Genomic DNA, 24019 nt, shown 5'->3' with positions numbered 1-24019 from the left:
AGGTGAACGGGACTTCTATGGGATATCAGAAAACATTCGTGACGCCCCAACGACCCCACCAGGATGGCGGCCCTCATTGGTTTTCTTCGCGAAGCTGGACTCTACAACCATGTTTAAACCTTCCAATAAACCCCGATTATTGTAGTGTCCACCAATCAAACTTGGAACCACGAATCACAACCTCCAACTCAGACAAAGACTACCGTCTAGGGCCAACGCAACTATAACGGAACCGACTTTACTTTACCCTTCAGATAATAGACAGCACTGACATGAAGAAACTCCGAAAACACCTCCGTTGAAACCTACTCTGTATTAAGGGGTCTCCACTCTGGAATCTCACCTTTTTTACCGGAGAACCCCTTCCGAGATTTTCCTAATACCAAACTTCGTTTCCGCTTACTCTGTAACTCAGGGGGAATCCTTCTGGCTCCCCCAAACTCCTTACCAAGGATGAACTACTCTTTAATAAAAAAAAAACTAACTAACTAACTGAGTTTGATATAAATATCTCGAAGCAAGGAAATTTTTTAACATTTTGTGATGTGGGTTCCGAGTAATTTGGCCGAATGCCGTTTGGCTGAATGGGTCGTTTGGCCGAATGCCACTTGGCAGAATACCGAACAACAAAACTCCAAAGAACTGCTCATGTTAAAAAGGATGGCTTAAAATACCAATTACGTAATTAAAAGCTTATCTTTGAAACAATAATGAATTCATCGACAATATTTCAATTTTATACAATATACATTTTAACAAAAAATCCCTTATTTATAATGCAAAAAAACCAGAATTGAGGAAAGTAAAAAAAAAAAGTTCCCAGGGCTGTCATTTGTTCAAAAATTGGAAATCTCTTTTCAAGTTTTCGGCTACATGGAATTCGGCCAAACGAGGTGGCATTCTGCCAAATGGCATTCGGCCAAATGGCCGGACACCGTGATGTGTATTAACAGAAGTCTTAAATCAGGCCTCCCTTAGCTCAGTCTGTAAAGGCGCAGCTACAAAGCAAGACCCTGCTGGAGGTAGCCAAAGCACTAAAGCAAAAATAGTACAGACATCGAAAGCTCTCAATTAATAACTGTGGAAGTGCATCTAGAACACTAAGTTGAGAGCACACAATAAGCTAATATGCGATAAGAAATAAACTTGAAATGCGAAGAAGACAATTAATTTAAGAAAATTTCCATGATTCTGAGGCTTTGACATAGTGTGAGAATATGAAAGCTTTTCAAAATTCAAAGATCCCAGATTTCTTATTATGAGAATAAGTCCTAAGAAGATCTTAGAGGCCTCCAAGGTTTTGCAAATTGAATTTACGAGGATTTTTCCAAGCGTGAGTTCTCACGCATCTCACTGTTACATTTTCCACCAATTTCTAGCTCCAATAATCTTGAACAATTTTCTTGGACTATGATCCTAAAATTTACTCTCAATCGAAGTCTCAGAATCGTGCATTAGCAATGGAACTTGAAGAGTCGCTAGGATTTCATAGATTTGTTATTTTTATTTATACTATTCTTATTATTTATTTTGAGTGACGTAGTCAAATAAAAATAACAATTTTCAATTTCGGAGTAGACAACTGAATAACATTTGAGAAATCTTAAACCAAAGTACGATTGATTATTTTATTGATTTCAAGTGAAGTAAATCAATTGGAGAGGAACCGCACATAAAGATTGATTATCAAAATACGAATAGAAAGCTTTCGGAGTTGCTAAAATTTCGAGGACCGTAATTTATAAGATTAATGGATAACTTAAATGTCACCAGAAATTGTTTTCGGAGTTCAAGTGATATTGATGAAATTATTAAACAGCAATTCATTTGACGAAGAACTTACCGCCGATTGTTTAGCCTTGAATCCAAAAACTGTCGAACTCAATGAAAACAACCTCATTCCCCACCTCCCATCCAACTTTCCAAATCTTCAATCCATCAAAGTTCAAACTTGAAATTATTCCACTAAAATCGTACCACCATCAAAAAATGATTTACTACCGGCCTCCAGTTGTTACTTTCCTCCAATAAAAAACCTTCACAACTACTCGGGACAGGAAGGAAATGAAACCGTGCCCGCCGTGCCGCAATCAACAGTGCCATCAAGGTAGATAACTGTTTCACTTTCGCGCTCGTCAAGTCCGTTAACGACGACGACGACGACTACGACGATTGCGTTGTTTTACCATTTTCTCTCTGATATTCAATGGAAAAATAGCCACGACTGATCATGTAATAGCATAGCGCGCAAAACAGCCGCACGCAATGCGCAATACACGCAAGATAAATGACAACAAAAGGGGAAATAACCCATAGCCTGGAGAAGAAGAGAGACAGACAGAGAGAGAGAGAGAGAGAATTAAAAATAGCGAAGTTAATCATATTTCATGCTGACCGTAGCGAAAAACTAGGAAAAGTATCGTTTTAAAATGCACCGTTATAGGTATTGCTCTCCTCAACAGCAACGAATGGAGGAACGAACGAACGAAAACAGAAACCCCAACGAAAGCAATAATGGCCCGAAGAGAGCAGAACCACGAACAAGCGAACTTTAAACATTACAACTCCGACAACAACAGCTGCTGACTGCGTCGGAATCGAACCGAGAAAAACTATGTCAAATTCTTAATTCCATTAGAAGAGCGTTGCAAATGTCTTCCGCCATGATTCTCACAGGGCATCGCCGATGAATCATGTTCTTTTTTCGAGTTGTTCAAAACATTAAAAAAATAAGTTGCATCAAGCATGTTCTTTGTGTCCGACAACGAGCAGAATGAGTCATACTCATTCATACATGTGGAGAGGGGGCGCTGGTGGAGGAGACTTCTCCTTGACATTTACAAGCTCGCTAGCGATTGATGCTTGCGTGTGTGAGGGGCGTGATGGAGATCGGTAACCTTTGTGCCGTCTTCAATTTGTGTGCAATTGCTGTGGTTGTTGTTTTCTGGGGTTGGCACTACTGAACCAGAAGAAGAAGTAGAAGCAGAAGAAGCAACAAATGCGTGTTGCATGCCGGTAGATGCGGGTCAAGAGATTCCGTTGATGGAGTAAGCATGTATGTATACTTGAGCGTGTTCGTAAGAATCAGCCGAGGCTAAAAGTATTACAAATATGCCCCAAACTCTCATGAGGGTAGCCCGAGATGATGTGCTAATTGAGGGGGTTCTGAAATCAAGCTTCTTCACGTGCCAGCCGAAGTGAGTTAAAGTGGTTGAGTGAGACTCACTTAGCATTTCGGTTCAAATTTTATCTGATTGACGAAATTTCCGCCGCGCAATGTGGTTATGAATATAATTGGAATAGTATTCAATCAGGATTTATTTGACTGAAAATTTCGAAACTATTTCAACTATCAATAAGAAGTTCAGGAGTCAGAAGTTACAGGGCATTTGGGCAGTTCCAACGCCAAATGACGAATCGGAAAAACTCGACCATCTCCGATTTGCATGACGCTTTGCATTGTTGTTTGTTATGGGCAATGATTCGGAGTTTTTTTTAAATAAAATTTGACCATTTTGGACCTTGTAAAATTTTCAAGAGCTAAGTTTTCCAATAAATTAAGGACTTTGCAAAAGTTTCAAAGCATATGAACTTTAATAAATTATTTTTTATGAAATTTCCAATGATATCTAGGAATAATTTCAAGGGAATTCAGAGGAAAATATCAGAGGATGATTTTTTGGGAATGTCAAATCTGAGGATTCCTATCAAATTAGTTCTGAGGGACTCCACACTCCAGGTGAAACGTAAAGAAGTAGTTATGAGTAGAATTCCAGTGGAATCCTGATCCTGAGTAGGATTCAAAATAAATTTACAAGAGAATTCTGTGGAGCATTCCAATGCAATTCCAAAGAGAATTCAAAAAGAGATTTAACTAAAACTGGAGAACTGAAAGTGAATTCTATGGAGAACTCCAAGGTACTTGTAAGTAGAATTCCATGAGAAGAAGTCACATTCAAATAGAGTTATGGCATAATCATAAGCAAATTGATATTTTTCCGCTCTCATATGCTCTCAATATCACTCGTGATATTGGAACAAAATATCATGTTTGATTGATTTGACAAGCTCCTTTGATATTGCGAGTCTATTCCCAACGTGTATAGTTGAAGCTGAGAGTTGAATCGACGCAAAAATGATTCCGTTGCACCTAGTTTTCTTAGAACGAGCAGGGTAGACACAAAGCGACTGCTGCCAGCCGTTATGGAAGTTTCGGAAGTATGGAAGTTGTTCTTTGGTGAGATTTGATTTTTTGATATTTTTCCAACACTGGTCTATCTTATGGTTTGCCGAACCCTCATAAAAGCAAAATTGTTGCATGGGAAACGACGATTCTCAAGCTTGTATACATGACCGTTTTTGCTTACTTAGCGATATTCTGCTCAGTAAACAAAAACGGTCGCTACTAGGTCACCTAGAGCTCCTTACATGATAACAAACCAATATTACTATTCGGATGGATATGACCGGACACCATCACACACGGTGATTGAATAAGCACTGTTCGGCGAGACCGGATGGAATTCAATTTTGAAATCTGTGTTAGCGAAAGCGCTTTTTGCAGGCAATCGGTGATAATTTTGATCGCCATTGCAACAGTTAGACATTTGTGTAATTTTCAATAGTGATCTGTTGAAAATTGATAAAGTGTTCATTTTAACAGATTCGTAGAAAATTTTTCAATCGCTTGGCTTGTTTAGAATTAAAATCCATCTGCTATTGACAGAGTGAACACATTCGATTTTAGTTTTTTTGAAATTGCACCCCCAATAATGTTGCCGAAAGACGTAATCTTACGTTATGAAGGCCGGGGATTGAACCAGGGTGTCCATTCAATTTCCATTTTTCAATTCCCGGTTTCTTTCCGGTTATTAAAAAACTCTGCCTTTAGCAAAAAAGGCGTTCAAAAATAACACTTTAGAGATAATGATAAAATTTTGTCAGCAGAATTCCTCTACAATATGCAGGGCTGGAAATGGGTATTTTATACAATAGTATTGACTACAATAACGAAAAAAGTGACCAAATAGTGACTTTAAAACAATAAAAAAGTGCCCCAAAAAACCCCTGCATACAAATTTTCACGCCGATCAGTTCAGTAGTTTCCGAGTCTATAAGTGTCAGACAGACAGACAGACAGACAGAAATTCAAATAGATAGATAGATAGATAGATAGATAGATAGATAGATAGATAGATAGATAGATAGATAGATAGATAGATAGATAGATAGATAGATAGATAGATAGATAGATAGATAGATAGATAGATAGATAGATAGATAGATAGATAGATAGATAGATAGATAGATAGATAGATAGATAGATAGATAGATAGATAGATAGATAGATAGATAGATAGATAGATAGATAGATAGATAGATAGATAGATAGATAGATAGATAGATAGATAGATAGATAGATAGATAGATAGATAGATAGATAGATAGATAGATAGATAGATAGATAGATAGATAGATAGATAGATAGATAGATAGATAGATAGATAGATAGATAGATAGATAGATAGATAGATAGATAGATAGATAGATAGATAGATAGATAGATAGATAGATAGATAGATAGATAGATAGATAGATAGATAGATAGATAGATAGATAGATATGTAGAATGTAGGGCAAGAAAACTTTATGTTACTCATATATCAACCTCAAAAGTATCGCAAAAAGGGTAATTTACTAAGCCCGCAAATTACCCTTTTTGCGTGTCCTATTTATGAAAATGTCCATTACCGATTTTAACTGGTTCTACCGGTATTAAATTTTCCATTACCGAAACCCGGTTTTCATAAAACATACCCGGTAATGACAACCTTACGACTGACCTAACTTGGCAATGAACAAAGCACAATAGCTGTTATGGAATATAATATAGAGACGATCGCTTGGTACACATTGAAAGGGGGACACCTGCTGAGATCTCTAAAAAAGAGGGTTTGTTTTTAGAACATTAGAATAAATGCAACCAATACACGGATTTTCAGTATGTTATTAAGCAACATTTCAGCTTTATTTTCGAAAATGCTCAGCCCAAAAGTTTAATTTTTCCGTTGTTGGCAGCCCTGCAACCAGACAGATGCAGGTGATGTTTTCGTCGCTTGCGGGACAGCGTTGTCAGCACTGAAACATTGGAGAAAATATATAATTAGTAGTTGAAGATGCTAAGTTTGAAATAACAGACTTAAAGAGGTAAATTTTTTTTAACAAACAAAATAGTTAAAGTAATTAATGTTTTGGGTTCTTCGTTAAAATATCTAAGATCTAACACAGGATTTTTTTTCGAAATTCGCAAAATTACCAAAATGGCGGCGTTTGAAAAAAGAAGTTCAATTTTTCGTTGAAAAAATCGCTACTCAAATACGCGTAAAAAATCGAAAAATTGGAATATGCGGAAAAATCGTATGTTAGATTTTAGATAATTTATTTTTACATCACCGACACCGATCGAATAGTTTCTTAGATCCCTGTCTCGTTAGGCACATAAAAAATATTTAGAGGAAAGGGCTGTCAACATCGAAAAAAAAAATATAGGGGAAACGTCTCTAATGTTGGCCTATGGATCTAAGATTGGGCCCATCGCTAAAAATCTGCTATTTATCCTTTTTATCTAGATGAACGCGTTATTGGGACGTTACTAATGGATATTTTTAGTTGCTATTGAAAATTTAGTCGATTGCTGAACTTATGTATGGGCCCAAATTAGGGACACTTAGGCCGACATTACCTGCATTTCCCCTATTTGGGCTGAAAATTTTCTAAAATAAAGCTGAAATATTGCTTGAAAACATATATTTATTCTAATGTTCTGAAAAAAAAAAAAACAAAAAATGCACTTTTTTGGAGATCCCTGTTCTCCCCCTCCCTAAAAAATTTTACCCCTTGAAAATTCATTTGTACATTCCATTTTTTTGTCCCTTCTCGATCTTAAGTCCATTTCGACCTTTTGTTCATTCGACCTTTTGTTCATTCGACCTTTTGTTCATTCGACCTTTTGTTCATTTGACCTTTTGTTCATTCGACCTTTTGTTCATTCGACCTTTTGTTCATTCGACCTTTTGTTCATTCGACCTTTTGTTCATTCGACCTTTTGTTCATTCGACCTTTTGTTCATTCGACCTTTTGTTCATTCGACATTTGGTCCTTTGACCTTTGGTCCGTTGACCTTTGGTCCTTTGACCTTTGGTCCATTGACCTTTGGTCCTTTGACCTTTGGTCCTTTGACCTTTGGTCATTTGACCATTGGTCCTTTGACCTTTGGTCCTTTGATCTTTGGTCCTTTGATCTTTGGTCCTTTGGTCTTTTGTCCTTTGTCCTTTGGTCCTTTGACCTTTTGTATTGGTGACCAGTCAACCGGGAAATCGGGAAAAATTGAAAAATGCCGGGAATTCGAAGTCACAGACAAAAAGCCGTAAATTTCGATGACAAATCGCAACGAATATACTTCGTCCTCTCTTCGAAAAACAAAGAACAAAGAAAAATTTCACAGCCCTTGAACTGAACTGGATTTTCAGTCACTTAGAAGACCTGCAATTTTAATAATAACTTTAGCAATTTTGACGACATTTTAGAATGAATTCTAGGGAACCACAGCATTTCAGAGAAAATTTCCAATGAAGTTTTGGGAAGAACTCTGCGAAAGTTTTGTCTAGAACTCAAAAACTCAAAGTCAATTCTGAGAGTTCGCAGTAAAATTTGTAAGTAGCTCTGTGGAAAATTCCGTGAAAAATACCAAGCGAATCGAATTTTGAGGGAACAATTCCAATGAAATTCTGCGGATTTCGAGGAAATTCCAAGGACATCTCGAATCAAGTTATCTGACAAATTGTCTATTTAACCTTTTCTTCTTCGACCTTTTGTACTTTGGCCTTTTGTCCTTCGACATTGTGTTTTTTGACCTATTGTCCATCCGATCATTTGTCATTTTCGACCTTTCGTCCATCTAAGTTCAATTCGATTTTGTCTCTTCGCACTTTTGTTCCTTCGAACTTTTGTCCATTCGACCTTTTGTTCCTCAGTTAAATTTGACCTTTTGTCCATTCGACCTTTTGTCTCTTCAACCTTTTGCCCTGCCAGGTTCAATTCGACTTTTTCCCCCTTTAAGTTTAATTCGACCGTTTGTCCCTCTAAGTTTAATTCGACCTTTTGTCGTTCGATCTTTTATCCTTCGACCTTTTGTCCACCTAAGTTCAATTCGACCTTTTGTCTCGTCGCACTTTTGTTCCTCAGTTTAATTTGACATTTTGTCCCCCGAGCTTTTGTCCCTTCAACATTTTTCCTCGCCAAGTTCAATTCGACTTTTTTCCCCTTTAAGTTCAATTCGACCTTTTGTCCCTCTAAGTTTAATTCGATATTTTGTCCATTCGACACTTTGTCGTTCGACCTTTTGTTCTTCGACCCTTTGTCCTTTGACCTTTTTTCCTTCGACCTTTTGTCATATATTCGTATTATTATGGGTTTCGTAGGCGTTTGGAAGTCGGTGTCAATTGTCTTTTTATAATTTCGCTCCTAACTTTAACTATTGAACGGTTGTAGGACAAAATGTCGCAAGTCAAAAGGTCGGAAGACAAAATATCTAAGGACATAAGGTTGAATTGAACTTTGATGGACAAAGCTCGACTGGACAAAAGGTCAAAATTGAAAGATGGTCGAATGGACAAACGGCCGAAATTGATAAAAAGTGAACTTAGAGAGGCAAAAGATTTAATGGACAAAAGGCCATCTTCAATTGTTTGAATAATTGAAAATCATGTAAAACAAACCGATCATATGTACCGATAATATATTGTCGGAGTTTTTGCAGCTGCTTATTTTTTTTTCTGGTCGCAGTAAACAAGGGTGGATTAGAAAATACATCTAATCAGACTTTAATAACAAAAAAAATCGATTGTACAAAAAACAAAAACCAAACAACATTTCTAACGAACCTGTCGGAGTACAGTATTTGAAATTTGTGATTAGGACTCACCCAAAAATTATGCAACAGTTTTTGAGTATCCACCGCTTGTAAGACACTGTAAAATTTAAAACTATCTGCAATATTTAATTTGTCGGAGTTGAAGAATTTGGATTAAAATTGTCATATGTAGCTTAAATCATTTACACCACTGTAAGAATTGAACTTACTAAATTTGCCGATAAGACAGAAAAATGCATATCATGCAATTGCACTCACGTCAGTAGCGTTCACTTCTAACATAGCCTTGACAAACAGAATTATTCATTTACCTTTCCTACACCCAGAACAGCGAACCCGAATTCGCGGATCATGTTACATCTTTCAATGCGCTAATAGCCTAGCAAGCACATTGACACCAATGAAACAAACATAGAATTGACATACCGTTATAGGCATCTCACTTTGCCTACAGTAATTAAATATAAATCACACCATGCCAATGCAACAAATTATAAAATGTATTATGACAATAACTCCGTATATAAACCCCAGCGGTTGATTAATAAAGACAGATACTTTCGATCAAAGAATCACTTTGGATTGCGATCCTCTCCTGCCCAACTTGGGATACAAAGGTTTGGACACCGCTAAAAGGAAAAGAAATTCCCCAAGGTTCTGCGATCCTCTTCTGCCCTCTGGGATAAATAGATGAGGACACCGCATCCATTCTTTGATTATGCCGCGAGCCTGCTTACTTGTAAAAGGGCATAATAAAATTAAGCGTTGAAAAATATTGTTAACAATAAAAGCCGAGAAATTGTACAATTCGAAAAATCAAGCCTGCCATCCCAAGAATGGTTCTAATTTGTAGCTGAGCCTTTACTGGTGGAGCTTAAGAAGGTACCAAAAAAACACAGAAATAAAAAATCCTTGTCGGAGTTGAAGAAAAGAGACGGTTTAGAGTTGTACACAGTTCGAAACAATTAAGATTCTGGATCAGAAAAAACAAGAAACTGTTGTCGGAGTTGAAATTTCTTTCAAGATCTTTGCTTTCTCACCGATATCAAAGCACTTTTGTGGAGTTAAATGTTAATTTCAAATAATCGCAACTTTTTCAAATTTCATATATGTATGTATTAACAACATTTAACTGCTAGGAAAGCAACAATACGGTGGGGAAAGGTGCCTGATTTACGCCCATATAATTTGTTTTGAATATAAAGCAGATCATTAAACCGAATGACACGTAGCACTCATTGTCGGTCCGCGATGAACTAGCCAACGGCTAAAAATCACGTTTATAAAGCATAAAAAAAAACTCTGTCGGAGTTGAAGAGTAAAGATTAAAACATCATTCCGACATCATTTTGTTTTGGCTGCTAACGTTAAAACTAGTACATTAATTTTGCTTGGCTTGACTTCTGCCCCGGAAAACACGGATCATTTACAAGCGCTGTCGGAGTTGAAAGCTGCATGTCAATCATTTCTTAAATTGAACTGAAACCTTCAATTTTGAGGCTTCCAAGACTCAACCAGGTGCCCAACGTATTTTTTTTTCAGTTTCATATAAACGGCAAAATATGTTTAAAAGTCCACTAGGCCGAAGCTACACAGCCGAATAGGTCATAAAATCGTATAGAAAGAATTTATATGTTCAAGTAATAGATTGAACTTAGAAATTATTTAAGAAAACATCATTGCTGAAATGACATCTCACACCTCGGATTAAGATTTTTTCTTGATGATTTTATGGAATAATTTTAAAGAGGAGAATAGCATGCCAAATGACGAATCGGAAAAACTCGACCTCTAAGAAAAAAAAATACAAAAATTTGACCAAAAGTTTTTGTTTTCCGATTTTTGTCAGATTTCAAGTGTCCAGGAACATCCTAAAACTTTGCATTTTCATAGCCTTTTTTTTTTGAAAAAAAAATCAAAATCGGTCAAAATTTTGATAAATTTGGGTTTTTTACATTTTTCTTTTAAATGTATACTCAAAATAAATAATAAACATATTTGTTTATTTTTCTCTAAAACTTTGTCATTTCAATCAGTAATGCGGATTCCATGCTAAATTTTTTTGAAAAATTTCAAGGATGCCATTTTGAAAACTTTACAAGATCCAAAATGGCTGAATTTTAGCAAAAATGTGAATCATAACAAAAAATTAGGCAAAGTTTCATACAAAATGGAGATGGTCAATTCAAAATCCATTTTCAGTTTGCCTGGAACAGCTCAGAAGCTAGTCAGTTTTTTAAATACGGTGCAATTTTCAAGGCCCGTGATTTAAAAAAAACATTACTCTTGAATTTGGATAACATTTTGGAATTTTAACACTTTGAAGTCTAGAGTCTAGAGAATTTTGATAATAATGTTTGAGAAGGATTGAAGAGGAATAATTCTAAGAAGACTCTGAAGAGAATTCCAAAGACATTTAACTAGATGTTCTAGGTAATCTAAGTTCTATTCGACCTTTTGTCCCATCGACCTTTTGTACCTTCGACCTTTTGTCCCTGTAAGTTCAATTCTACCTGTTGTTCATTCGAACTTTTGTCTCTTCTATCATTTGTCCCTCTAAGTTCAATTCGACATTTGTCCATTCGACCTTTTGTCGTTGTAAGTTCAATTCTATCTTTTGTTCATCCGAACTTTTGTCTCTTCGATTATTTGTCCCTCTAAGTTCAATTCGACGTTTTGTCCATTCGACCTTTTTTCATTCGACCTTTTGTCTCTCTAATTTCATTGGACCTTTTGTCTCTATAAGTTCAATTGGACCATTTGTCCTTCGATCTTTTGTCATAGATTGATTAGATTGAACTCCGAAAACACTTGCTTCGCTTTAAAGAGTCATGGCTTAACTCCGACAATGTCAACTCCTTCGCACATTTGCTATCAACATAAAATAATCACATTGGAAGTGCATTGGGTTCTTCCTTAGGCAACAAGTGATCCAAATTGCAATGAATCTAACATACAAGTATATTTTTGGATTTGACACAATCTTGCCTACTACCTGACTGATCAACTCCGACAACACTTTTGCAATCCTGATTCCGCTGCTTTATCATTATTATTTTTTGCCATCCCTAAATTTTTCGTTATCGAACTCCGACAACGTTTGTATTATCCCCAATATCGATGCTACGCGAACTCCGACAACTTTCGCAATTTTACCATCAAAATCAAATAAATCAGTAGAAAATTCCACCCTCAAATCCAATATTGCAGGCAATTGTTCCACCAAATTATTTCCCGCGCCATTTATCGCAACACACGGCAATGCTTATCTTATCAGACACCCGACCCCACAACAGCCGGCGTCCTTCGGAGTGTTTTTTTTCGTTCCTTTGCAGCCCTATTTCTCAACTCTCAGCCGCCACGTCGTTGCTCCAAGCGGACACCGAAGAATGTGACATGTCTATTTTTTTTTCGTGTGGTACGAGCACTCGAATAGTTAGATTATCAACAACAAATGTACGACGGACGGACGGGGAGTTTGAAATGCAATTAGCTATTAACTCCGAGTCATGTCGCTCGGCGGTTGTCGAGCGACACGTCGATCAGTTCCCGATTTGCGGTCGGGGAAATTATCCGGTTGGGATGGGATTTTTTTCAAATGGGTGATTCAAGAATCTATTGGTTGTAATTGGTTGGTTATTAAGTGAATCACTTTATTCGTTTTAATTTTTTTTTTCTTCTCTTAATTTCAGGCTTCGACGATAGATGGCAGAAGGAAGGGAGCATGTCTGTTCTGTCAGGAATACTTCATGGACCTGTATCTGCTGGCAGAGCTGAAAACCATCAGTCTAAAGGTGAGGAAATTTGGGGCCGATCTTGTTTTCAACTCCGACAAATATTTTCTTTATCCGAGCTATCTGTATTGCAGTAGAAAATTTCTAAACAAATTTCGTCGCCAAGTCTGTTTTGTGACGTCACCGCACAATCTTTTGTTTGTCATCAACTTCAAGCGACACTTTTTATCTAAAGAGCCGTATCGCTGTTTGCTAATACCTAAACCCTTGAATTTCGCCTTCGATTATGGCTTTCGATCCATAAATTCACTTTTTACTCGCTGCATTGCTGCCGTCATTGCACAATAATCTTCGGTCCAACGCATTTGTGGGAGTTGCAGTAACAAATAATAATATAAGTCATAAATAATTCGCCGAGGGTGGTAGTCATCATCACGGGAAGTTCTCATGAGTTTTGGAGGTCGCAGCATTGAAAGCGAATTATGAATAGGAAATTCGACATTCGATGAACACACGCACACGGACACAGGAAGACGGAAGAGTGAACGATTGTAAAATGGACCTCCCAACCAGTCGAAAATGAAAAGCGAAACTCGCATGTGCACGCGATGTGTGATGTAATATTGGAATTAAGTTCATTTTTTCCTAGGGGCTGGGTATCGTGACATGCTTGGGTGCACTCGGGGCGAGCGTCGTCGTCATTGTAGACGTCGAAGTCGTGACCATCCACACGCTGCTGGTGACCGAATGACCTCAAATAGAGCGCAACGGGTTTTGGCTCTTTTTTTCCGTGGGGAATTGGACGGACAATTTTGGGGTTTTGCTTTGTGTCTCAATTTGGAGTTTGATGCCTAATAACCTAGTGGCAACGATGGAATGACAGCTGAGACTAAAATCGAAAAACAACGAAAAATCGTGAAGAGACTTAAAGTTCTTGCTGTAGAGCGGTTCAGAGATCTTAGGATAATTGACAGGTCACGTGGGTCTTAATTTGGTTTGCGGAATTGATTAGATATACCTAATATGGATTAAGACAACGAGGTTAGGACTGCTATGAATTAGTTTGAGATTTCATGTTTCTTGACTTCCTGGGAAAAGTTCAAAAGATTTCAAAAGGAGCTTTTACAGGAAGTCAAGAGACTTGGAATCTCAGAGTAATTCATAGCAGTCCTAAAACCTCGTTGTCTTAATCCCAGAACCGCTCTACAACAAGACCTTTAAGCAAGGGGTAAGTCACTCAGCACATTGTGCCGAAATTTGATTCGGCACAGCTAGGGCGCATCCATCGGCACACCTTTGACATATCTTCGGCACAATCTCGTAGGCATTGGATTGTTGTAAATAAAATGGCAGCACTGCTGGACAACTGTCATTGAAGTTGTTCACAACATTACGTGCTGTTTGACTGTATATTCAGGATCATCCTCTAAGTGAATATATTAGAGGAAATCAGACCAGCAGTTCACTTATAGATCTAAATACGAAATGTAGGTTCTAGAGTGGGCTCAAGAGAAAGAGGCAGTTCATCAGACCCCATTAGTACCCTTAATTCACCAAATGTTTGCACACCTGCCACTTCCCGCGTCATCCTCAATCCGATTTATCTTTGCGATTTCAAACCAAAACATTCAAGGTGTCAGAAATACCGGGTTGCCGGGATGGATATTTTACAATCAATCGCAGCTTGCTCTATGCCGGAACACCTGCGGCACACTTGTGGCACGCTGGCAATAAAGTTGACCCAAGATTGGTGTGCGGAGCTACCTACCCCTTGCCTTTAACACTCCGAACACGATGCCTCCGCTAAAATGTGTAACGGCAAATTTGCAATCTTTGAAAAATCAAAGCAAAGCCATTTATTGACCAATTACAAATCTATTGGCGCCATTTAGAACTACAGACTTTAAAGATTCATTTGGTATCAATAGATGTAAAATCTATAGATAAATTGCTGAGCAATAATTTTTCAAACCTTGCTATTTTGCCGTTACACATTTTACCGGAGGCATCGTGTTCGGAGTGTTAAGTCTCTCACGATTTTTGTTTTCCGATTAACTAGGTCTCGCTTAAAGTTGCTTGGAATTTCTGGATTGACTTTCTAAATCTGCTACTAATGTTCTTTAAATAGCTCATAGCAAATCCAAGCGCTTCGGAAAATCCTTGCATATCTCTGATTCTACCGATTGTTTTCTAGACACCTCTAATTTCGTAGACAGAGCACAATATCACTATTCTTTTTCAATAATAAACATTTCTTTAATTTGGTCTTGTTTTTACCCTGATTTTTGCTCGTTTTTACCCTTCTTATGGCTAGTGGCTACCTTGTTTAACACTCCGACGATATGGAATCGGTTTGTATTAAATGGTTTTAAATAATTCAAACAATTGAAATTATCCTGGAACGTGATGCGATCTGCTATTTTGTTCAACTCCGACAACATATTTTTGCTTGTCGATTCTTCTTACGACACCGTTGAAAGTAACAGAGACATTGCTGTTGTCGGAGTTGTACAAACTAAATCGCATTGAATTCAACTGTTCTAAAATTTCGCTTTTCCATTAACTAGAGAATGTTCCACATCGTTTCATACGCTGTAAATGGTAAACTCCACCAAGTAGACTTCTTTGACTGCGACGTAATTTTTTTGATAGTTAATTTTAACGCTAATTCATTGATTTTGCTCCGGAAAACACGGATCATTTAAAAGCACTAATGTTGTTACTGTCGGAGTTAAAAGCGGAATTTCAATAACTTTCTTAAATTGAACTGAAATCTTCAATTTTGAGGCTTCCAAGGGTCAATCGACACTTTCCTACTTTTCGTCGGACAAAATTGGGATAAGTATAGTATCGAGATGATCGATTTGGTGCATCAAACTCCGACAATATGTGTGTGTGTGTGTGAATCTAATAGCGATATTGAATCAGTATAATGGCAAGGTTGTTTAATTTCGAAAAACATGCTGGTTTTTCGCACATCGTTTGAAAGAGCTTCGTTTTCTGAGCACAACGCTATTCTTATCGATCCCATAGACATTAATCTCGATTTATAAATCAAGATTTAAATTTTTAATCTATTGGTTGACCGATCGCTCCTATACAAAGTCCCACCGAGGGGCGCTAGGATGGTGACTTGTGGTAATGTTCAATTTTTAATGCAGATTACCTCAATACTCCCAAATTCCCACTTGGACTTCTTGGTCGTGTGGAAGTCGGTGCCAATTTTTTTTTATAAAATCGGTCTTAGCTTTAGATTATTATATTGAACGGTTGTAGGACATAAGATTGAAGGTTAAAAGGCCGAAGGACATAAGGTCGAAGGGAGAAAAGGTCGAGTTAAACTTAAACGGTCGAAAGGACAAAAGGTCGAAGGACATTAGGTCGAAAGGGCAAAAAGTCGAGTTTAACATAGAAGGACGAATGGACAAAAGATCGAAAAGACAAAAGCTCGAAGGGACAAAAGTTCAAAATTAACAAATGCTCGAATGAACAATAGGTCAAAAACCAGAAAGTTGAAGGACAAATGATTGAAGAACTAAAGGTCGAAAGACAAAATATCAAAGGACAAAAGATCGAAAGACAAAATATCAAAGGACAAAAGATTAAATGGTTAAAATATCGAAGGAACAAAAGTTCGAAGGGACAAACGATCGAGTTGAACTTAAATCGACAAAAGGTCGAAATTGACAAATGTTCGAAAGGACAAAAGGTCGAATGAACAAATAATAGAAATGGATAACCTGGTAAAATTGTTGACGGATAAAATGGTTGGCCAAATCTTCAATGTTTTTCATTCTTCAAACCATGAGCAGTTCTTTGGAAAATTATGATTACAAATAGTTCCTGTCCATGGCACGATAATTTAAGAGACAAATAACGGCATTTCCCTAGAATATATTCCTTCTTTAAATCGTGAACAATTCATTGGAGGTATTTGCATACTATTTTTTTAAAGTTCTTTTAAAATCTTAGCGAAAATGTTCTGAACATTTTTTTGTCAATTTTGATGATAGTCTTTTGAACTTTTGTCCACTTTGGTTTTTTGTCCATTTCGACCTTTTGTTCCTCTAAGTTCATTTCGACCTTTTGTCTATTCGATCATTTGTCGCTTCGATCTTTTGATTTAATCTTTTTTCCTTCGACCTTTTAACATTCGGCCATTTGTCCTTCGACGTTTTGTCCTTCAACCTTTTGTCCTTCGGCATTTTGTCATTCGACCTTTTGTCGTTCGACTTTCTGGTTTTTGCCTATTGTCCTTTCGATAATTTTGTTAACATTTCGTGAATTGAAGGTGGGATCTTCTCTTTACTCATTGAGACATCCCCTAGTGTGATTGCTTGTTGGGTATCGGGTTGGAATATTTTTACTATTGGAAGGAGATTCTAATTGCTCCCGTGGATCATGTGTCTTTGCTTACGGGTCCACCCTCTGTTTTTGGCCCTTCATGCAATGGTACATTCAGAGGCGTCGCGTGCCTCATTTGTTTACTTGTGCACCAAACTTTGTTCGTTATAGTTTACCACCACATATTAGTTTTTGTTTTATTTTTCAATGCTCCATGAATTCGAGGGGCATATTCTCAATTACTATATTAATCACTACCGAACGTAACATTTGAAGGGCCTATCATCTTGTGTAAACAAAACTTGTATGGCCCTTTTCGCGTTAACCGAAGTAAAACGAATGTCAAAGCCTAACTAATTCTCGTTTTTACCACAAGGCTAACTCTTTCCACTGAAGTGTAATGAAGAATATCCGTCAAACACTTCCGAAAACATGTTTTGATACAGAACAGTATCAAAATCTAAAGAAAATTAATTAAGTCCCATGGGGAGGAAACTTGAGTTAATCATCAGAACAACACTATCAGAATGAACCAGGGGAAGCTCATAAGTTTTGACAAGCGCACCGGCGCAACCATTGGTAATTGAGTGATTTACAACTGACAAGAGAGTGAGAGAGAGCTTTTGTGCTCTCTTTCTCCATTACTCTCTTTGCCTGCAATCAGCGCGTGCACAGCGAGAAATGCACGCTTTAGGAAACCAATACATCACAAATGTTCTTCTAATTTAAACTCACACATTCAAGCCGGTCTGCAAGTGATAACGTCCAAAGCGTACCAGACTGCTGTTTCCTTGTTACTCCCGTTTGACGCGTGACTGCTGAAAGTTTCAATTACAACTAGTGGTGCAAACCGCCATGTACTGTGGAAAATTTGTGGTATGTTTCAAGAGTTGATAGAAGGTCTGCTTGGCTTACATCAGGCATTTGACCATTCACAAACATGCCACCCGCCACTCAAAAAAGCTCGCTTTTAGGTGCACTATTTAACGAGTTTTGTCATGGTGAATCAATGCATTGGGGATTGGCAGACCATCCGAACTGAATTTAATCCTTTTTGAAGCAAACCATGGTCGAAAATTTAATAGATAAAATAGTGTATTCATGGTAACTTGTGGTCTGGAGTAAAGATGTACAGCTATGATGGGACCATACAATATATAAAAATCTAAACGCATTTTTAAAAAATTATTTACACCTGTGTGTGTGTGCACAGGTTGCACATGTGGCCGCGACGCCACTGGGTACATTGAAAACAACCAGGTGTCGTACTTGATGAAGTCATACGAGGTGGACAGTCCTCATTTTCCCCCGCTAAGTTCAATTCAACCTGTTCTCCCATTAAGTTCAATTTGATGACCTTTTGTCCATTCGACCTTTTGTCCCTTCGACCTTTTGTCCATTTAACCTTTTTTCCTTCGACCTTTTGTCATACCTACTTACTTACTAACTTAATGGTTCTGTACCGTGCGGGACCGAAATCCGTACAGCACCGAAATCCGTACACCCTGTTGAATTTGTTAATTTATATGCATCATAACAATGTAAATATTATATATGAATACACATTCATGTTCATTCATGCATTAGCTTAATGTTTACGTCAACAATTAAGCAGAATGTCATGCAATTAAAATAAGAAAAATAAAAACCTTAACACGTGTCGGGCATTTCTGTCAATCGGTTGCGTTCTTAACGATTTTCTAAGAAAATCTCTCGGATTTACTTCAGTTTGTTAAGCGTATTTCAGTGATGTTTGCAAGTAGTTTCCTGAAGGTCGATCGAAAAGGTTAGTGTTTATCGTTTTATATCTCAATTCTAAGCAATGGATCGTTCATATGGTATTTATTTATCAAAATTAGTACTGTACGGATTTCGATCCATATATAACAGCTGATTCTAAATCCGTACACTTGTGCATCACTAATGACGATTCTACTTTATCCAATGTTTTTCAGCAGATCATGGAAACTAAATACACGCCGGAGGATTTGGAGAAGACTATGGCAATGATGCGTGCGGAGAAATCTTACCAAGAAGCATCCAGGGATTTTGCCGTTCAATTCACCACCATAAGAGATGCCGTATTGAATCGCTACTCTCTTATTTTATTCGTATTGTAAACGTTATATTATTAATATCTTTTAATGAAGAGCGTCAAGAACCAGCCAAAAAGTAAAACAACGCAGCTCCCCTACAGGATATCACCAACACGCATATACAAATTAGGGACCATGCATAAATGACGTAGCATTTGAGGGGGGAGGTGAGGGTTTCAGAATTTGTGACCGGCCATGTATTGGATATAGCCAAATACGCTACGAGGGTCGGAGGAGGAGTATAAAATTGATCAAAAATATGATACGTCATTTTTGGATGCTCCCTTACAGAGAGCAGACAGAAATGGGACAGAGAGCATTCCCAGCAGTAGCTACCAGCGAGGAATGACCGGAAATAAACATGAAAGTAGTGCGGGCGAAAATTGATAAAGAGAACGCAAAGAAACAAAGGATTGAGGAACGACAAAAGAAAAACGTTGAGCGAGAGAGGAAGAGGAGGAAGAAAAGGAAGAAGAGCAAAGAAAGTTCCCTAAAAAACAAATACCATGAACGAACTTTATCCCGGATGGGTAAACTTTCCCACAAATGGTTTTGATGATACCCCGAATACGTCGTTAAGCTCTCTATTATGGTTATTTTTATTAGGGTTGGAAGCAAGAAAGCATTATAACTTGAAAAGGCAATGGTAACAATGGAGAAGAAGCAGAAGAAAGCTGTGGAAAAGAAGCCATGAAAGATCTGTATTTTTATGATTATTACTCTTTTGACGTATTAAATTAAATTAAGTTAAAGTCGTTATTTTACCAATTTTAATTTTCATGCACAAAACGAAAAACTAATCCTTGATGTCAGTTCATAGTCTTTTTTTGTTGGTTTTTAAGATGGTTGTATTTTTCTTTTACTTATCCGCCATTATAGGGCTACCATCTTAGGAACCGGTTAATTTATCGCTTGATGCCAGTGGGTTGGTGGAGTTTCAAAGTATGGCGCATCTTGCACGTTATCCACGCAGAAAAATTTACCGTCGAAACAAAAATATTTGAGGTAAATTTAAACGTAAACTCAGTTTGTTCTGGCCACAAACATAAACTAGGTTGATTTCAAACGTATTCTATGTTTGAATTCATTGATAATAATGTTTAAAACAAAAATAGTGTTACGTTTATTTTAAAAATATTCGTGTTGAAAATAAACGTGAATATTTTTGATTTATTTGAAAACTTTATGCGATCAAAAATTAATATGTTTATTTTAAACATGCTTTTCATGTTTAAAATAAACAAACATATTTTGAGATTATTTTAGCATTTGCATGCTGAATAAATCAAAATAAAATGGATAGCAAATAAATGGAAATTTCTGCTATTATGGAAAGTCTATGGATGTTTGGATCCGGGAGGCCGTCGGGGTGGGTGTCCGATCCGATCCAGTTCAGTAAAACCGGTGAAACTTTGTGATATTAGCGTCATTTTTCGTTTCTGACGCTGGTCCTCATACCGGCCTCTTTCTAAGTTTAGTGTTCGGGGATGATCTGTTTTTCTTTCGACGTCGGGTGGGGGTGAGGATGATATGGGGATCGGCATCAGAAACGACGGATTGACGTTAATATTGTGATGTTCCACCGGTTTTGTCGAGCTTGGAACACTTGCTTGCGTTGGTTTCCGGACCCTCTACTTTGGTTTCACCGCTTGCAGGCCGTTTTTGATTAAGTTTGCCGAATGTAAACAAGAAGGAAAAAAGGACACGCTAAAAATTGATTACCCAGATTATGTATTGTTGAAATAAACATGCTTTTGAATTTAATTTAAACATACATATTTTTGTTGAAAACATGTTTTTAATTTACTTTGAACTATTCATATTTTTATTTAATAAACATATATATTTTTAACTTAAATGAACAAAATTTGGTTCCGTGTCACATGTAAATTTCAAAAACCTCGAAGTTGCGATCGGAGGAAAACTCCAGTAAGAATATTTAACCCAAAGCACTGGTATAGAATAAAATTTGGAAGAAATTAATCCTTAAACATGATATTAGTTAGCATAAAAATCCAGAACAGTTACCTTCCTAAATAAAAAGAATTCAGTTACCTCTCCTTTGAATCGATTGGAGCATCAATTAATCTAACGCTGATATCATTAGTTAAAAAAGTATAAGTAAAATAAATTAACTTGAACCTTTGGCTCTGGATCTCCAACTGCATGAAACAAATCAACTGGTAGTAGGATCAATATCATTAAGATATTGATCCTACAGCCAACAAATTTGTTCTGAACGGCCGGAAGTCCAAGCTGAAGCACGCGCGATGCTCACTATGCCCCACCTGTTCACTATGCCTCTCTTACCCCTATAACTCCAAAACTATCCTACTGAGATTTTTTGGACTACATTTTTGAATTCAGCGCACGATTTTACATGGGAAATGACCATCAGCGTACAAAGTTCAAATATGCTGTAAACTAGTGTATTTAAACGAATATAGCTGTTTTGGACTCTTAGCCAAGCAACTACAAAAAATACTTTATTCAAGATAGCAACACGTTCTTTTTTCATTGATTTGGATCGATTTACATTCATGTACGGATTTTGATTCATGACTGTACGGATTTTGATTCATCCTCAACACAGTGTACGGATTTCGATTCAAAACTGTACGGATTTTGATTCAATCGTAAAACGCTGTACGGATTTTGATTCAAGATATGTGCAATTTAAATCCTTTTTTCTAATAATTAAAGGTAATTTTAAGACCTGGTGTTTGCAAATATTGGAAAAATAAAGATAAATGTAAAGGAAAAAGATGTGATACAGAGCATAATGTGATAGCATTATTTAGTATTGACCGTTAATGATTCTCTCGTGCTTAGGTGTACGGATTTCGGTCCCGCACGGTACACCACCGGAGGTGCAAAGGGCCAACGTGAAAGACTTCCATCCTGGGCGGCTGCTCGCTTTTGCCTTTTTCCTATCGACTTGCTTTATTTACTTGTTGAGGCTCCGCCACCATGAGCCCCTGGGTCTACCTCTGCTGCGATGTCCTGTCGGATTCCAATCCAGCGCTTGCTTGCAGATTTCGTTTCCGCCCCGTCGAAGTTTGTGACCGACCCACCTCCAATTTTGCTCTCGAATTACTGTTGCTATCGGCTTTTGATGACATCGACGATGGAGCTCGGCATTCGAGATCCAGTTTGAGGCCACCAGGCACGAATTACATACCGCAGGCATCGGTTGATGAAGATCTGCAACTTCTGAGTGTTCTCCGCTGATACACATCACGTCTCGCTGGCGTATAACAACACAGAATTCACGTTCGAGTTGAAAATTTGGATTTTGGTGCGTTGATTTATCTGGTTTGGCAAAGGCAGCTCTAGCCTTCTTGATTCGTGCACCTATGTCGCTCTTGGTCCCGCCGTCCGACGCTATTTGGCTGCCAAGATATTGAAAACTTTCGACCATCTCCACTGCTTGCCCCGCTACCGTAAAGTTGTTGACATTTGGTCGATTTGGTCTTGTTGACGTTGATGGTGCGACCCACCGCAGAGGTCATTGAGCATACTCTGCATATCAGAACGCCGTTGTGCTAGTAGAGCAACATCATCAGCCAAACCGAAGTCGTTGAGATGTTCCACGGTGATAGGCTGCCAAAGCAGCCCAGGGTTTGGTACACGGTCAATTGCACCCACCATGATCTCGTCGATTACGATGAGGAACAGTAGCGACTGACAGTGATAGTATACATCCTTGTCTCACACCAGCGACTACCCGGAAAGGGTCGGACAAGGCTCCGTTATGCAGAACTCTGCACGTGAAAGCCTAATACTGCGCTTCGATGAGGTTGACGATTTTATCCGGGACTCCCTTGCGTCTCAGGGCGCCCCACAGATTCTCGTGATTGAGTCGGTCTTTCTCGTAGTCAATAAATATTAAATAAAGGGACTCTTGGAATTCATTGACCTGCTCCAGGATGATGCGGAGCATGACAAGATCTTCCGGCACGGAATCCTGCCTGCTGCCGCCGGAGAGTCGCGTCGTTCTTCTCCTGTATCCGATTCAGGATAACTTTCCACAGAACTTTGAGAACATTACACAGAGTAACATGATGCCTCGCCAATTGTCGCACACAGTCAAATCCCCCTTCTTTGGGACTTTCACTAAGACGCCCTGCATCCAGTCGGCCGGAAAAGTCGCGGTGTCCCAGATATTACAGAATACTTGATGCAACGTTTGAGCGGATAGCATGGGGTAAGCTTTGAGCAGCTCTGCTGATATGCGATCGACCCCTGGAGCCTTGTTGGATTTCATGTTTCGGATAGCTGATTCAATCTCCTGCAGTGATGGGGCCTCGGAATTGACGCGAGTGATGCGCCGCACCCTAGGCGGATCATGCCGAGATGTTGATGGCTGGTTTGCCGTCGAAACTTGAAGAAGTTGTTCGAAGTGGGTCGGTAAGCAACTAGAGCGCTTGACTTCCTTTTCTAGAGCCGAGTACCGTTGACGGGCTCTGTTCCTGGCTCCTCTGGTTCTCGCCCGCTCTATCGCGGCTTTTGCTTCTCTACGCTCCTCAATCTTCCACCAGGTTTCATCAGTGATCCACTCTTTCCTCTGAGTGCACAGCTCACTCAGATTGTTCTCGCTTGTTTCTATAGAGGCATTCCTGATGGTCGTCCATTGTTCTTCTATGCTGCCACCTTCTGGAACGTCTGCAGCTCGAGTGTCAAGTTCTTCAACGGAAGACCTTTTTACCGCTGGATCTTTAAGTCGGCGTGTGTTGAACCGCTGCCCGAGTCTCTCCTCCCGTCGCTGGATCTGCGCCATTCATAGGCGGATCTCGCCGATTAGAAGGTGATGGTCGGCTGATGCAGATATGGTCGATCAGCTTTTCGGTATGTCCATCACGGGAAAACCACGTGACTTTGTGCGCTGGTCGATGGGGGAAGAGCGAACCCCC

General features: G+C 38.3%; 1 protein-coding gene across 1 annotated transcript in view; it reads left to right on the top strand.

Annotated features, from left to right (window-relative positions):
* Window positions 1-24019, top strand: part of Clic (chloride intracellular channel protein 5) — a 144599-nt gene that overhangs the window by 94457 nt on the left and 26123 nt on the right. The window contains exon 2 of the mRNA XM_065225513.1: window positions 12625-12726. Within this exon, the coding sequence (XP_065081585.1) occupies window positions 12625-12726 (102 nt within the window). The remainder of the gene's footprint in view (window positions 1-12624; window positions 12727-24019) is intronic.

This window comes from Ochlerotatus camptorhynchus, unplaced genomic scaffold, assembly GCF_037179485.1.
Source record: "Ochlerotatus camptorhynchus isolate MF236.1 unplaced genomic scaffold, CSIRO-AGI_Acam_v1.1 ptg000230l, whole genome shotgun sequence".
NCBI lineage: Eukaryota > Metazoa > Arthropoda > Insecta > Diptera > Culicidae > Ochlerotatus > Ochlerotatus camptorhynchus.
The sequence above is the reverse complement of the archived record's forward strand: the minus strand, read 5'-3'. Positions and strand labels throughout refer to the sequence as shown.